Here is a 17,763-nt window from a genome sequence, read left to right on the forward strand (position 1 = left end):
GCATAGAAATTGTTTTAAGTTCATTAGTTAATATTTTATTCCATAATTTCGGCCCTCTAGTAGAAATTGAAAATTCGGTCGCCGCAGAATAACTTTTGGGTTGAATATAACTGTTATTTGAAAATCTGGTGAGATATCTATTCTGATTTATTTTGAATAATGGGTAAAATATTTTAGGAGATATATTTTTATTAATTTTGAACATAAATATAAGAACTTGATAGACATTTAATTGATAAACATTCATTATATTTAAATTAACAAATAATGCTTGGGAGTGTGTATAACGGCCCACATTGGAAATGATTCTGATAGCATGCTTTTGTTTATTACATAGTTTTTTTATTTTATTTTTATTTGTACTGCACCAAGCAATATTTGCATAATTAAGATGGCAATGAATGAACGAGAAATATAAAAGCTTTAAGCAAGTTGGATTTAAAAAAGGCTTAGCTCTGCATAGCAGGCCTATGTTCCTTGAGATTGTATTTTCGAGATATTGTATGTGATCTCTCCACGTCACATTTTCATCAAGAAGCACGCCGAGAAATTTTAAAGTGGTTTCTCTTTTTATGTCCTGATTGGCAATACAAAGTTTTGGAAGTTTCAAGGGAATTTTATTTCGGTCATGAAAACGATGGAAAAAAGTATATTTTGTTTTGGTTACATTTAGAGATAATTTGTTTGCATTAAACCATTCAGTAAGATTTAATAGCTCTTTGTTTACTGACTTAAACAGAATATTTATATCATTATGTGCATAAAATAGATTTGTGTCATCTGCAAATATAATTGTATCTAGTTCAGTACAAGCTTTGCTTAAATCATTAATAAAAATGAGAAATAGGAGTGGCCCTAATATAGATCCCTGAGGAACCCCACATGTTATGTTCATATTGGTTGTTTACTAAAGTGCCAAATTTAGATTACTTCAAATAAAAGCAAAAACCGCAAGCGAAAAATCAAATGGTATAACCCTCTATTTAGTCAAAATGTGGAAACAAAATTAGGATGTGGTCTTCTAGCATTAATTAATATATATTGCTATTATTACTATTATTATTTTTATTATTATTAATACTATTATAAAAATGATTTATGGATATTAAATACCTTCTTGTTGTTGTTATAACTTACTTTGATAATTATAATAATAAATAATGATTAATGCTAGTAGGCATCTTCCTAATTTTGTTTCTTTGCTACTATGGTTTATTTGAAAATGAAGGTCAATTATTGACTTTCATTTTTTAAAATTCAAAATTAAATCAAAATTAATACAAATTATAGTAATAGTAATAATAAGTATATTAACAATAATTACAATGAAAAAATAATAATAAATATTATAATGGTAGTTATAAGCATAAAATTATTTATGATAATAACTTGATAATTTATTAGGATGGTGTCACTCATACAGAAATCTGATCAAAGAAGTGACAGCAATTTGTAAAATTTGTAAAAATTAAAATAAAATGTTTTTCAGAATTTGTTCAAATTGATTTTGTTAAAAATGGAGAAAAAAGTATTTTAGGATGTAGCTTTTTGGACTTATTCAAAATGCATACAAGGCTCCTGCTCCATTCACAGACGCTCTGATAAATGATAGAATGTTTACCATACTTCTGGATTTTAAAAGATGGTATGTTTTCTTGTAGAGTAGGAATGTACTAGTGAAGAGCTTTATATGAATGTTTAATTCATATTTAGTTTGCATTACCGCAAGATTTCACACAGTAATACAAGTCAAAATATAAGAAACTGCAACTGCATCAAAAGACCGCTTGTCCATTAAACAATCATTGTTTAGTAAATAATATTGTTTATTGTGCTACTGTAACTACGTAAAACTCTAATCATAAAGAAATATTATATATTGGTATTAGTGAGATATCATTCAAGTTAAGTTTTTGGATTTTGAAAGATAAGGCCATAACATACTCTAAAGTGGAACAACGCTGTAAACATTACAACCCATTAACTAAAATTTGCAACCTCTGCCTTAAGGTGGAAAACCCCTCAGAAATATGAAATTTTTGAAAAAAAAATTTTATTTTCTTGTTTTGTGCAAAATTTATTAGAGGTTCACAATCTGAAAACCATTTTTGAAAAATCGCTATAGATCTTCATTAAAATAGATTTTATTGAACCCTAGTATTTTAAGCTTCCTTAACAACCGCCATAGCAACGGCACTATTTTTTACCTTGAATAAAAAATAGTCCAAAATCCAATTTTTTCATATGAAGAATATATCTTATCAAGTGAATTGTATTTTCCATTGTTCAAAACAACTTCAGTATAAAAACAGTTACTGGAAAGCTCATAAATATATCCTAAATCTTCTACAATGACGAAGGCATGCAGAGTTAAACAAAGAACTAAAAATAATAAAAAGGAAAAACATTTTCAATGTAAATAAAAAGTTAATTGTAAATAATGTTGATATGGATGTAAGTATGGAATTAAATATTGTAGATATGAACATAAATGTTACTACAAGTGTTGCAGATGTAAATATAAATATGGAGAAACCAGTTGATTTTAACTTTATTAATTCTAATGAAATATGTGCTTCTGCTAAAAAAATAAAAAAAATTTTGTCATCAAGACCAAAGTTATCTAGTAATATAGTTACTGGATACCGTTTTATAGATTTAGAAATACTAAATTCTGTAATTTCTACCCTTATATGTCCAGTATATACGTCATCTAAGTTGTTTCTCTCTGAAAATGAAAACAAGAGAAAAGGTCTAGCGTCTTGTCTTTATGTTAACTGTTGTGTATGTGATTATTCTCCCGACCATGTGCCCAATGTTATTGATGTTGCAGTATCATGAGATGGCACTTGGCAGCGACGAGGCTATTCTTCAAACAATGGCGTTGTTTCTGTTATTTCGATGGAAACAGGCAAAGTAATAGATGTTGAAGCTATGAACAAGTTAAGTATACAATTTGTTTGTTTTTTAGGTTTGCATATATGCATATATATTATATGCTTATATGCATATATATGTTTGTCTGTGTGTATATAAACGCCCACCTGATTTGATATAAAAAAGATTTGATATATATGTATACACAATACATATATATACATAGATTTTGTTAAAATTGTGTACATCTTTAGATACGTTGGCCGGGGTCTTTCAATATTTTGGTGTTTTTGGCACCTGCTACAGCTACCATTTTACCCAAAAAATTTTTTTTTGTTTTTTTCAGTTAATTTTGTTATTTACTTTATGTATATGATTTTAAATTTATAAAATATCGATATTTACTCAAAAAAAAATTTTCAGGGGTTTTCTACCTTAATGAAAAGTTTGAAATATTATATCATAATGAGAATAACATGCTTAATAAGAAAGTTGAAATTATATCTCAGCGTCGACACTCTAATAAATTACCCTTTTCTTTTTTTGATACCGGAGACTTATAGATTAGATTTATTACATTACGCCAGAATTCGTTCTACCGTAGTTTTTAAATGGTTTATTAAAGTTTTTAATTGTTTTAATGACATTTCTTGTAGTACTTGATAACTTATTTATTTAATGTATAATACATAAAATACAGCTAAGTACTAACTTTTTAATTTATAAATGTATTATTTCAGTCTGGTTAGCTCAGATCGTCGTCAGACGTAAGAGTTAAATATTAACGTTTTTGAAATGTATATATAAAATAGCTGATGATTGTCGTAAGGCATGAAACTTTAAGTTCTATTTATATACTATTATTCATTTTAATAAAGTTTTTACATACTTACTGGTAAATTCCTTAATAAAATTCGATATTTTCGGTAATAGTAATTGGTAATTCCAAATTCTTACTAGTAATATAAGCATAAAATTTATATATATTATATACATGTATTATATTTTATATCATATAATGTATTATATTTTGTTATATATTGTTTTATAGTTTATATTATATATTGTATTATATTGTGTGTGTGTATATATATATATACATATATATATATACATATATATATTTATATATATGTATGTATACACTTACACATAGGGTTAGGACTATTGTAATTGTAATGAAAACAATAACAGTAACAATAATTATTGCTATTGTATTAACTTAATTTAGAAACAATAACAATACTTGTGATTTACAACTATTGTAATTCTGTAATACAATAACAATAAATATTGTATTGCAATTCATCTTTATAAACAATAACAATATCTGAAAAAAAATGTATTGTAATGACCCACTAAAATAACAATAAATATTGTATTGTAACTCGTCTTTGTAATACAATAACAATATATTGTTATTGTAATAAAAGACATAAACATTTTGATTTAAAAAGAATTATTATGTTTAACTGTTTGTGTTACTAAAGCGTTACATATATATATATATATATATATATATATATATATATATATATATATATATATATATATATATATATATATATATATATATATATATATATATATATATATAAATATATACATATATATATATATATATATATATATATATATATATATATATATATATATATATATATATATATATATATATATATATATATATATATAAATATATACATACGTCCGGTTTATATATGGGCTAGAGTTTAAATGTGCCTGTATTTTTTTGAAAAATATTTACTAAATACTAATTTTTTTATAAATTATAAAATTTAAAAAACTTCTTCAAACCAAAATAGAGAATGAAACATTAGAAATACAAATAATATTGTTCAACGGTGAAATATATTTAAAAAATTAGAGCAGACAAATAACACGGTACACATAAGGAAAACAATATTTTTTAATTAGATTTCAGACATCATATCGTTAGCTGAACAATTAACAAGACCTACTGACAACGTAGATTCTATTTTTAGTTTCGAAGATTCATCGCGTGTATATCTTTCACTCAACGGCTCGTTTGTTTCACCACTAATTTTTTTAATTGATTTTACATGCACAGGTTTTTGGAAAATATTTTCTTCCAATGCATCGTCGCCTGATTCAGATGGTAGACTGTTAAAAGAAGCAGCGTTATAGTAATTATTTTTTTCATCAATACTAAAATCAAAATAGCAATCGCCACAAGACATTATTTTATCAAGAAGATCACGCAATTCTGTAAAAGTAGGTCTTTGTAATGGATCTTCATTCCAACAGCGTAGCATAATATCGTACCTAAAGTTAAATAACAAAATATATAAAAAATATATAAAAATATAAATTATAAAAAAATAGTCAATAAAATATAATATTTTCAAAGTTTATAAAAGCATAACAATATAGAATACATCGGCTCAGAACAATTTTCGGGTCGTTCCATTCTGTAACCAGACTTTAAAAGAGTGAGAAGTTCTCGATTACTTATACTAGGATAAGGAGTTCCTCCTGTAAAATAAAACAGTAAAAACACAAGTTTAATAAAACAAATATTATAAAAACCACTTAGTTTAATATTCAATAATTTTCATTAACATTTTTCATTAACATTTTTCATTAACATTTACCTAACGTAACAATTTCAAACAAAACAACGCCATACGCCCATCTAAAACAAATTTTAATAATAAAATTGCAATGAAGAGAAATTAAAAAAAAGCAGAAAACTATTATCAATAATAATTTTAAAACACTTTTAAAAACGCAATTTAAAATTTTACACATCACTGAATGTTGTGAACATTTGGTCAAATATGGCTTCAACTGACATCCACTTTACTGGTAATCGACGATTTTTGCTGCTCATGTAATTCAATTCATCGTTGATTTTTCGTGTCAAACCAAAGTCGGATATTTTTACATTTTTTTCTGTACCAACCAAAATATTTCTGGCTGCAAGATCTCGATGTACCAATTTCATAAATGAAAGATATTCCTAAAAATTAAAATCAACTTTTGATTAAATTAAAAAAAAAACAAACAGTAAAAGTAAACAAACTAAAAATAAACCCACTCATACCATTCCAGATGCAATCTGCCATGCAAAACTAAGTAAATCATCAGGTGTTATCGCTCCATTATCATCTAATGGAGTCTCATGTGGCATTATTCCTGACGTACAGCTCTCACTTATTGTTGTCTAGAAAAAGTTAAAAAAACAAACATCAACATTAAAAGAAACAACGATTCGCATAAATTTTATTTATACAATTTGAATTAAATGAACCTCGAGAGTTTGTTGAAAACCTTGCGTGTACATAAAGCTCATCGCAGATTCATCACCAAATTTTGATGAACAAAGCTACGGAAACAAAATGCAAGCCATAAAAATTTTTATTTTTATTGTAACGTCATTAAGGAAATAATCGTGTTGATATTTGTTTAACTTTTATTTACGTGTGTATATATATATATATATATATATATATATATATATATATATATATATATATATATATATATATGTATATATATACATATATACATATATATTAGTTATATTTCAGTTAGTTATATGCTGTTAAACTGTTTGTAGTTTCACCTCAGCTATGGTCTGTTTAGCACTACGGATTTTTATTCAATTTGCGTGCAAATTTTTCCTGCGGAATTGTCTCCAAAATAATAGATTTGCAATCTTTAATAATTGCCTAAAGAGAGTATTACAAATATTTGTCTAAAGGGAATTACTTGTGTAGCAACCAATAATAATTACCTAAAGTGAATATTTTAAATGATTGCACCACAGGAAATAGCTTGTATAGCAACCGTTATATCTTCCTTTTTTTTAAAATTCATTTTGTAATTAATATTGTGCATAGGTTTTCTAGAAGCTCTTCCAATTTTGTTATATTTACATTGGTTTTGTTGATTCAAAGTCTCAAGTCAAAGATTCAAATATTAAGAGCCTTATTTGTATTTTTTGATAGTTTTCTATTACCAATAAACGCGTCTTTCGTATGATTTGTATCGCTGTCGTCTGATATATCAACATCCCAATCTACTTCTTCCTTTATTTTTAGTAGATATCTTCTGTTTCTTCTAATAACGTTTCCGTTTTGAAATTAAAACTTCGTAGTTGTTTTTGTCACCAATTTTTGTATATATATATATATATATATATATATATATATATATATATATATATATATATATATATATATATATATATATATATATATATATATATATATGTATGTATATATATAAAATTTTAAATATATATATATATATATATATATATATAAAATGATAAAATCCAAAAAGTACCGCGAGAAGTACTTTTTCGATGATGCGTAGCTCATCTGAACTTGTTTAATTGATGCCAATATTAATTTCCCAAATGGGATGATAGTTAGATGAGTTACACTGCTGTCTAAAATTTTTGAAAACAGGGATAACAGATGCCACTTTCCGGCAGGCTGGAAAAAAAGACATTGTAAGCACTTGTTAAATAGTTTTGAAAGTATAGATGAAAGCTCTGAAGAACACTTGTACAAGACTTTAACAGGTATAATACTATAACAGCTATGTCTGGATCACAATCTGTAGAAGAGTCTAAGAAGGAATTCACTTTAGATACAGAATTTTTAAACATCTTCGCATCCAACATGGCTGCAAACAACCACTAATAAGAGTTGAAAGTTACTGGAAGAGAAAAGATGAAGATTGTAGAGCAAGATAACGATTGACATACAACTTAAAGGATTGCAAATTATATGAATCAGGAAAGCAAGATGAAGGAAGTGAATTTCAAAGAACTGATGTTTGAGGAAAAAAAACTAGACAAATAAGAATTTTTGGAGGACTTAGAAACAGTCACAGAAAAAGGATGAGACTTGATTGAATGACGAGTAACACAAGAATGGATTTTAATAGATGGCACAAGAGACGCTAGCTCTTTAGAGCAGTGCCCATTATAATATTTGTAGAAAAGAAAAAGAGAAGCAACATTACGACGATGTGATAATGGTTGGAGATTGGCGGCAAGAAAAGGTCCAACTATGTTTAAAATTTGTTTTGCACCTTGTCTAAAAGAGAAAGGGCATCATTAGAAGATCTGCCCCAGATATGGCAACAGTATTCCATACAAGGCTGGATTTAAGATTTATAGAGATATAGAATAGAATTCGGAGTGAGAAAGTGTTGAGCTCAACAGAGATGCAACTTTAACAGATGCTAATTTTGCAACAGATTTGATATATGGTTTCCAAGAAAGATCGGAAGTAAGAGTTAATTCTAGAAGAGAAAGGGTAGATGACTCATCAAGTACATTACCGTTCATAAATAAAGGAAGATCTAAATTATTGCGATAACAATTGGCTGAAAAAAATTGAGTTTTATCTGAATTAAAATTCACCAGCAACTGTGAGCCCCATGCTGTAGCAGAATACAAGAGAGTTGGAATATCAGACTTGCCCTTACTTTAGAGACTGTTGAGATTCTCCAGAAGTCAGGAGAGCCTAATTTTTTAGATGAAACACAAAATTTGGTAACCTGATTTTTTTACAATGGTTTCTAGCAATAGTAAACAGACGTCTGTTTTCTGGAGAATTATTTTACTGAAAGATATGGAAGAAATGGTTTTGATTGAAAATTGCAGTAGCACAATGTGAGTAAAACCATGGAAAAGACAGACGCTTGAATTGGTATATGATTCAGATTGTCCAGAAAGAGAGTTGAAAAATGAACTATTTGTGTTAGACATTGAGAAAGACAAAAGTTTTGGGCCTTAACACCTGCAGTGTCACTGACACTAGAACCATACTATTAAGCATGATAAGAATTAAAATCACCAACAACAACGATATTGGGTGAAGGATAAAGAGAAAGAGTTTTGTCAATTTGATCAGAAATAACATCAAAAACTCAGTCTTGAGATGGAGGAGAGCAATACAGAACAAAAAGAAAGATGATAGAGTAAAGTGGTGCTAAACAAATGCACATACAAGTATATTCTTTGGATTTAAACATAGTTTCCCGACAACAAGATGAATTCTTACAAATGTATATAAGTTCGAAAGTTCTTAGATGCCCAGGCCAAGCACGTGACTATTGGAGTTTTTATGAATTAAAGGAAGATACCCATCAACACTAAGATCAAAAGATGAGACAACTAAACTCAAATTGGTCTTACAAAGAGCAAGTAGGTCAAGAGATAAGACTCAACAGAAGAAAATTTTTTTCGAGGACCAGGAACATTAGTGAATGATAAATTTAGAGAACTTGGTGATGACAATGGTTTTTTGTGCTTTACAGCCTTTGATGCTTTAGTCATTTTTTAAATGTTTAAAGAACTTGACTTAAACCACAGATAGTACTTAGTACACTATCTAATAGTTCAAGAAGTTGCCCTATTACTAATAATAATTTCTAAGCCATAACAAAGAGCTCCAAATGTGGCCTCAACAATGCACAACAAAAGTATGAGCATGGCACTGTTAGTACTCTGATATTTTACAGCTGTTAATAAAATCAGCCTCTCTTAGAGCTACTACAGAGTTCAGAAACCTGACTACCAGCCAGCCTCAGAACCATAAAACTGAGTTTTAAAGCTGTACCTTCATTAGGAGATAATAGAATGAGTTGCTTAGTCATAAAGACAGAAACCCATTAAGCAGAACATATGCAATGAGTCAAGAAGATCCAGCATTCAACATTCTAAACTGGAAACAATGTATTATAAATATGTCTACTAATAGATGAAGAAGGGGTGCAAAGCTGGTCAACAGATGGAATCTGCTTACCCCTTAAGAATATTTATTGTAAATGGAATGCAAAGTTTTAAACAAATCAGTAATAATCATAACAACTTTTTAAATTTAAAACTTTTGTTTCAGAAACTTGTAAATATTGTATTTACTATTTTTCTTCTGAATATTTTGTTTGTTTTTTATGTTTTTAAAACCAAAAGAATTTTTTTGAATAACACAATTTTTATTTTTTGATACATTTATGAAAAATACATATGGCATAAGTTATCAAAATATTTTTGATATTGAATGTCTGTATGAAAAGTTTAGATATCTTACTTTATTGCGTCTATTTCGTAAGAAATGCAACAAATCTCCATTCTCCATAAACTCAATAACTAAACATAAGGGTTTTTTAATTGTAGAACAACCAATCATGCAAACAATATTCTTATGATATCCAATGCCCTTCATCAGATTTATCTCCTCATTAAAATCATCTACTTCTGATTGGTTTGCAGAATCTAAATGAAGAATGAAAATGAAATTATTGTTTCTTTTTAAATTTGATTTAAGATATTAAATTATAAAATATTTTTTCCTTTATTACACACTAGTTTCAACAGCATTAATGGTTGGTATTTTCACATTAGTACTTGAGCTTTCCAAAATAGTAAAATGAAAAAATAAATTATTTCATAATTCCTGAATAACAACCTTCCATTATCAAAACATTCTATTATGTTTAAAGTATTAGAAACCATCATTAGAAACCATCAGTATTATAGAACTGTTTTTAAATAACTTTTTCTCAAATACATTTCAAGGCTAATAACCACATTGCTGGATATCCTGGACAAACACGTTATTTATTTTTTAGAGAGTTACAATTTAATTTTTAAGAGACTTTCTTGCTTTAGAGATCTCTTATGATTTTACACTTAAACTGGCATGGGTAAAGTCATTTATCACTCAGACCCTCAGCCCACTGAATCAAAATCAGTCTTCAGAAATGCTGACCTAACTGCTGAGTTAAAAATGTCTAAGGTCAAATATTTTTTGTGCCAAAAATATTTGACCTTAATATTTTTCTGACCAAAAATAAATTGAGATATTAATTTAATTTTCTTCATTATTATTATTTTTTAACATTAACTTTTAAGCAGTTTTATATGAAAAATGAGGTGTTCTTCAGGTGTTCTATTTTTTCCAAATGAGCATTATACTATTTTGGAGAAAAATATCAGAATGCAACAATGTAACTGCAACATAAAAATAACAAAAATAATTTAAAGTAACCTTTTAAAAGTTTTACTGCAAAAAAATTAGCAGACTTTTCCTTGATATCAAGTAAAGTGACTTTTGAATTGATAGATTTTTGAGTTTTAAAGTTCTGATTCTTTGTATTGGAAAAAATGTTTGTATCTATTTTTGCAATGTAGACAGTACCAAACGCCCCTTCACCAATTTTTCTATCCAAAGTAATGTCTTCTGGAAAAATTTCCCATTCATCTGCAGATAATTCCTTGCAAACCATAAAGTTTCTAAAAATATTACACAATAATATTATGTACTTATAATACTATAATATTACACAATAATATCATATACTTATCGACTGAATTGCAATTTTTTAAACAACTGATTTTTCTTTATGACAAAAAACTTAAATGAGTGTTTGCATATGATTATTTATAAAAATGGTCATTGATTAAAAATAATTAAATATGATAACCTGTATTTGACCATTTGTGACCCTATGTATGACCATATTTGAACACATACCACCAAACCAGAAAAATAAATTTAAAACCATGAAACTAAAGTAAGTTATTGATAGGAAAGACAAAAAAAGATAAAATGAATAAAAATTTGAGAGTTTATTTGATCATTTCATACAGTTTAAATTGAGTTTTCAAAACAAAACCCGTTTTTGATAAATTGAAATTTATAACTTTTTTTTGAGTATTAAAAATCAAACTTAAAGAGTGAAATATTATCTTTCCATTTGGCTGCTAGATTTATGTATCTTTTTCCATGCTTTATATAAGGTTACTTTCTATATATATATATATATGTTTGTGTGCCACAAAATTTGAAATCAATTTTTGAAAGCTTTTTTCTCAACCAATTTTGCTCAAATTTTGCACACTCATTTTCGATGACAATACAAGGAAATGGAAAAATTTGACCAAAAAAAGTTAATTAAGTTAACAAAAATTTAATTTTATATTTTCCCATACATTTTATTTATTTGATATGAATTGCGTATTACGTCACAAAAATCATTGATTTGCAAATCATTTGCAGTTTCGAAGACATTAAAGCGCAGCGATTCAAAACCTATTGTTTTAAGTTATTAAGTAATAAGTCTTAAGTTATTAAGTTAAAAACCTATTGTTTTAAGTTATTAAGTTAATAAGTCTTAAGTTATTAAGCTAAAAAACAAAAATTTAGTAAAAACAGTAATTTTTAAATTAAAAAAAAAAAAAAAACAGTAGATTTTCCTTCTACAAAAGATAACAAAAAAAGAATTTCTAGGCCCAATAAAATTCTGCTTGCATAAAGCATGGATTTGAAAAAAGAATTTTTTTTTGATTTACTAGTTTCATTCATACTAGTGCTCTAAGGTTATCGCTAAATCATAGATTTTTCTTGAGTTTGTTTTGCATTAAGCTAAATTTTTTGTATAAATAAATTACACAGATAGTTTATAAATAATACAAAAGTATTGTTCATTTGTTATGTTGTTGGTTTGTGAAAACAAAAGCTCCAGTCAATTGAATGAACCTTTTTACATTTTTTTTCCACCTATTTTGTGTAGCCTCCTCTGGTGTAATCAAATTTATATTTTGGTGCTCTGCTTGTCTGGTTTATGATAAATTTAAGTTTCAATGTCAATAATAAGTGCTCATGTTTGTACAACCCAGGACTTATAATTGTAGCTTGTATACTCTGTTAATATGGTTGGTAAATATTTCAGTTAAATAATTCAGTTTATTGGTAAATAGTTCAGTTATAACTGAAATCTCCTAGTATTACTACACCAGCATACATTTTAATATCAACTTTGCATTATGTAAAACTTGCATTATGTAAAACTTGTCTAAAATTATGTCTATTTATTTTTTTGGTCTATATATATAAATGTTTGAGTTATCGGGACATTCTATAACACGAACTTTTGCTGATAAGTAAAAATAATTTGAGTTATCAAAAGTTTTGATATCAAAGGAAAAAACAATACTTTATAAATTAAAAAGTGCTCAGTGCTTAAAATGTCACTCAGTCTTAGTTTTGAAAAAACTTCTTTATCAAATATAGTTGAGATTAAATTGAGCTTTTGTTAAAAATGTTTGTCACTAAAACTGAGGGGCATATAGTCATACAAAACTTGAAGTGCTTCTTGAATACCAGTAACTTTAGGGCAAACTGGATTGATCGCATTATCATCAACATAATCTTACTCGTCATCAGCATCATGTTCATTTAACGCATTTTTTACTTCTTATATCAACTGTTCATCTATTAGTAAAGGTACTGAATAAGTTTTATCTGCAGAAATGACATCTTTAGCTGATATACCTGGAGGGCAAAAATTATCTATTTTTCTCTCTGATTTTAAAGATTTTTAAATGGGTTGTCATCTTCATCCGAATGGGCAGATACCTGCTGATCTTTTGAAATTCCTGATTTTGCAAAACAATTAACAATGGTGGAAGTTTTCACTTTTTGCCATGCAAGATCAAGCATTTTTATTGCATCTAAAATCAAAAAAATAGAAATATCTTATCTTTTATCAATAGCTACAACCAGTCTTTGTAATGCCAAAGATCTGTAATAAACTAATCCATTCGTTAAAGTTTAGACGTGATATTTTGGTGGTAAAAAAATGAGCCTAATAGATTTTAGATTATCAATCATCTGATTTGATGGGCAGATCTATTATCAACGCCTTTTTCTTTTTTCTTTTGTAAACTTTGAACCCATTTCCCATATCCACTCTTTGAACAGTACGCTACCCATCCAGCTTTTATTTTAATTTCTGTAACTGCAAGGAAAGGGCATAAATCTTTTGAAGCAGCAAGGTGATTATAATTTACCTATTGCAAAGATAGGAATTTTCTCACCCAGAGCAAATCCCAGTAAGAAAAATTTAACTGTGCTTTTTCCCAATACAAGCCTCAGATTGAAGATTTAGTGACTTATTAGGTTGCATATGAAAAAATGATCCAAATTCATCTGCATTATAAATTTCATCAAGTTTATACCTGGATACAATTTTTTTATAATAAGATTTTTGATTCCTTAAAAAAAACTAATTTTAACTTTTCTTAAACAAATTTATGGTCAAATAGATTTAAATGAAATAGGTTCTACAACCCAGAAGCTGAACTTTTAAACAAAATACTAACGTTTACCCTTTAAAACAACTAACATTACCAAAAACAGTTACCATTTAAAAACAAATCAGAAAGTTTCAAAAAACTTCTACTAATTTCTATATTAATTTAAAAAGTTTGTATTTTATCTATAACATTATTACTTATAACATTATTAACTTTTATTTAATCAACTAACAATTATCAATTTGTACTTTATGTGCAAACTTTTTTAGTGAAATCAATTTAATTTTGTATCATTATCATAAATCAGCTAGAAGCTACATAGTATAAAAGTTGAAAACTTCAAGAGAATAAACCAATCAGAGGAACTGAATAAGTACGCTTTATTGTATGTATTTGATTGTAATTTTAAGCCTTTTTCTTATTTTTATTGCATTTGGTTCATTTTTACTCAGGGTATCAAATATGGAGAGGGGGTCAGGGTTGACAACTTTGCAGTGACTTCTTTGGTATTGGAATCATACATGTTGGAGATTTTAAAAATACTGTGGTATTAAAATTGCTTGAAAATTTGGCTAAAATGCTGGTAAAGGTAGACATTATACTGGTAAAATCAGATGATTGTCTTAAAGAAGCAATCATATGAATGTTAAAAACATTTAGCTGTTAAAAGCAGATATTTGGCTTTTAGGAACCATCAAATGGCTGGTACTTACAGATGGATGACTAATAGAAGCACAGATGTGACTAGTAATAGCCATCTTACATGTATCAGCAACATGGTTTCAATGAAATTAATATTAGTAGTTTCTGCTGTAAGAAAGTCTACTTCGGAAAAAAAACATTTCTATCAACTGACCATATGCCTGCCTTTTTAAAGCTATTTATAGCATTTATCGTTGTGGCAGCTTTCAGGTAGACTGAGCCAAAAAGTGCAACTATTTAAAATTGAACTTATAATTTAGAATTGAAACCAAACGCCCAGGATTTGTTCTCAACTATTTCCTGATATTATGGTCATAGTAAGTGCTAAGTGGCTTTATAAAAACCAATTCCAAGGGCTGCATTTGATGTGTGAGGAAGCAAACACAGAAGAATTCCACCATTCTTTTTTGCAATGTTAATCAGTTCAATGCTTTTAGTGTAAGACTTATGTTCATCTAAAATGGAGAACTTATTTTCGCATCTGAATTTTAAATAAAATTTTTTAACTGAACAATAAACAACTTTTTTTGTACTCAGCTGTTCGAGTGACATTCAGCCCAGGCACCTGGTGTTGCTCCATCCACTCATTCTGGCTTTATTCATTTACAAGGAAAAATCGTCATGGATGACATGCCCCTCCTACTTGCTGAAGAGCAAATAAATGCTGTGACAAGCTGACTCTTATCAACTGAAGTGATAGAACCAAATTGTCTCTTCCCTTTGGTTGAAACAATTTTAGAGAGACACTTCAGAACACCTTTGAAACAACTGTTTTTTTCAGAATTCTAGATACTTTCAACATGTAGCTTACTTGCATGGACACAAATGCTTGTTGATTCGATGTTGTTTATAATTTCTCATACTATTAAAACAATTATTATTTAAATAGCACTTTTTTTTACCAAAAACTACAAAGATTTCTAATATAAATTTTTACAATTGTCTTATATATATATATATATATATATCTTATATATATATATATCTTATATATATATATATATATCTTATATATATATATATATATATATATATATATATATATATATATCTTATATATATATCTTATATATATATCTTATATATATATCTTATATATATATCTTATATATATATATATATATATATATATATATATATATATATATATATATATATATATATATATATAAGATAATTGTAAAAATTTGTATTAGAAATCTTTGTAGTTTTTGGTAAAAAAAAGTGCTTATCTTATATATATACAGTAGTGGTCAAAAAATACAGGCAGGCTACGTTTTTTAAACTTTTTTAACTTATTGTTTATTTATGGCGTTATTACCTTGGGTACAAGTAATTTTTTTATTATATTTTGATTTTTGAAGATATTTTGATGTATTTTACTCTGTCAGGTTGCCATAGTTGTGATATTATGGGTAAAAAGCGTGATATTAATAACTTTGTTAAAGGTAAAATAAATGCACTATTTTCTGAGGGCTATTCTCAAAGTAGTATAGCAAAACAATTAAAAATATCAAGATTTGCCGTGCAAAATGCTTTGCGTGTGCAAGGCTATTCAAATCGCAAAAATTGTGGTAGAAAATGTGAGTACATCACGAGAAGACCATATTTTAAAGAGAATTGTTAATAGTGAGCCCCACACAATATCTGCAAGGTTATCACAACTTGTTATGGAAAGGCGACTTACTATTAGTTCGAGAACAATTAGAAGAAGGTTTTGTTATGACTTTGGTCTAGTTGCAAGAAGACCAGCTATAAAACCTTTATTAACTCCATCTCAATTACAAGCTAGGATTAAATTTTGTAAGAGTTTAAAAAACAAGACACCGGAATGGTGGGAGCGCGTAATGTTTACAGACGAAAGTATGTTTCAACAAATTAGAAGCACAGGCTATAATTATGTTAGAAGACCTGTGGGAGAACGCCTAAATCCACAGTATACCATAAAAACAGTAAAACAACTTCCTTGAGTCATGGTATGGGGAGCAATCACATCGCAAGACCGATGCGGGTTGCACATCTTTAAAAAAGATGAAAAAGTCAATGCACAAAAGTATCTAAGTGTATTGAAAGACAAAGTGAAACTGCGCATGGAAATTACTAAAACCAGCATTTTTCAGCAAGATTCACTACCTTATCATACAGCTAAAACAGCTAAGAATTGGTTTACTGATAATAAAATTGAATTATTATCTAATTGGCCCTCAAGCTTACTCAATCTTAATGTTATCGAGAACTGCTCGAATATAATGAAACAGAAAGTTGCAACACATCAGCCAAAATCTGAAGAACATCTTCAAAAAGTTCTTAAAGAAGTGTGGACTAATGAAATCACTTGAGAATTTTGTAAAACATTAATACATAGTATGCCAAGAGGAATACAAGCCGTGCTTGATAATATGGGACATCCGACAAAGTATTGAACTATAACATTCAAGTCATTTAAACTTTTGCTATAATTTGATGCTATAACTATTATATTATAATATTAACAATTTTTGATAATTTTTATCTATTTTTTTTATTTATTTTACATTTTCTTTTATGTTTATTCAATAAAAAATTGACACTGCAAAACTTGAGTTATTTTTTATGACGTGCCTTAATTTTTTGGCCACTACTGTATGTATATATATATATATATATATATATATATATATATATATATATATATATATATATATATATATATATATATATATATATATATATATATATATATATATATATAAGCCTATAAAAAATTCAATAACCCAGTTTATATATATTACTATTTTTTGTTTGCATTTGTATTTATTACAAAAGATTCTAAATGAGAAATTAAAATTTGAAAAATGAATGCTCAATATAAAATTAACAAATTGGTTTCAGCTAATAACTTTTTCTATTATTTAATATAAATATTTTAATTCTTACTCCTTTTTCCACATGGATTGAAAAGATTTTACTCTTTTTCTACGAATTTTCAACATAAAAACAATTGAAAACAAAACAAAACTAATTAAAACAGGAACTAATATTGCCACAACCACAATAGAGGATTTTGCTAAATAAATGAAAAATACCAATTAATTTAT

General features: G+C 27.2%; 1 protein-coding gene across 1 annotated transcript in view; it reads right to left on the reverse strand.

Moving 5' to 3' along the window:
• Positions 1-4,732: 4,732 nt before the first annotated feature.
• LOC136085581 (uncharacterized) overlaps positions 4,733-17,763 on the reverse strand; it is a 212,984-nt gene continuing 199,953 nt past the window's right edge. The window contains exons 21-29 of the mRNA XM_065806901.1: positions 17,603-17,732; positions 10,935-11,179; positions 9,975-10,159; positions 6,173-6,247; positions 5,966-6,085; positions 5,667-5,881; positions 5,514-5,554; positions 5,298-5,394; positions 4,733-5,184 (exon numbers count right to left, since the gene is read on the reverse strand). Coding sequence (XP_065662973.1) covers positions 4,812-5,184; positions 5,298-5,394; positions 5,514-5,554; positions 5,667-5,881; positions 5,966-6,085; positions 6,173-6,247; positions 9,975-10,159; positions 10,935-11,179; positions 17,603-17,732 — 1,481 coding nt within the window. The 3' untranslated portion in view covers positions 4,733-4,811. The remainder of the gene's footprint in view (positions 5,185-5,297; positions 5,395-5,513; positions 5,555-5,666; positions 5,882-5,965; positions 6,086-6,172; positions 6,248-9,974; positions 10,160-10,934; positions 11,180-17,602; positions 17,733-17,763) is intronic.

The sequence above is a fragment of the Hydra vulgaris genome, chromosome 09 (genome assembly GCF_038396675.1).
Source record: "Hydra vulgaris chromosome 09, alternate assembly HydraT2T_AEP".
Classification (NCBI taxonomy): domain Eukaryota; kingdom Metazoa; phylum Cnidaria; class Hydrozoa; order Anthoathecata; family Hydridae; genus Hydra; species Hydra vulgaris.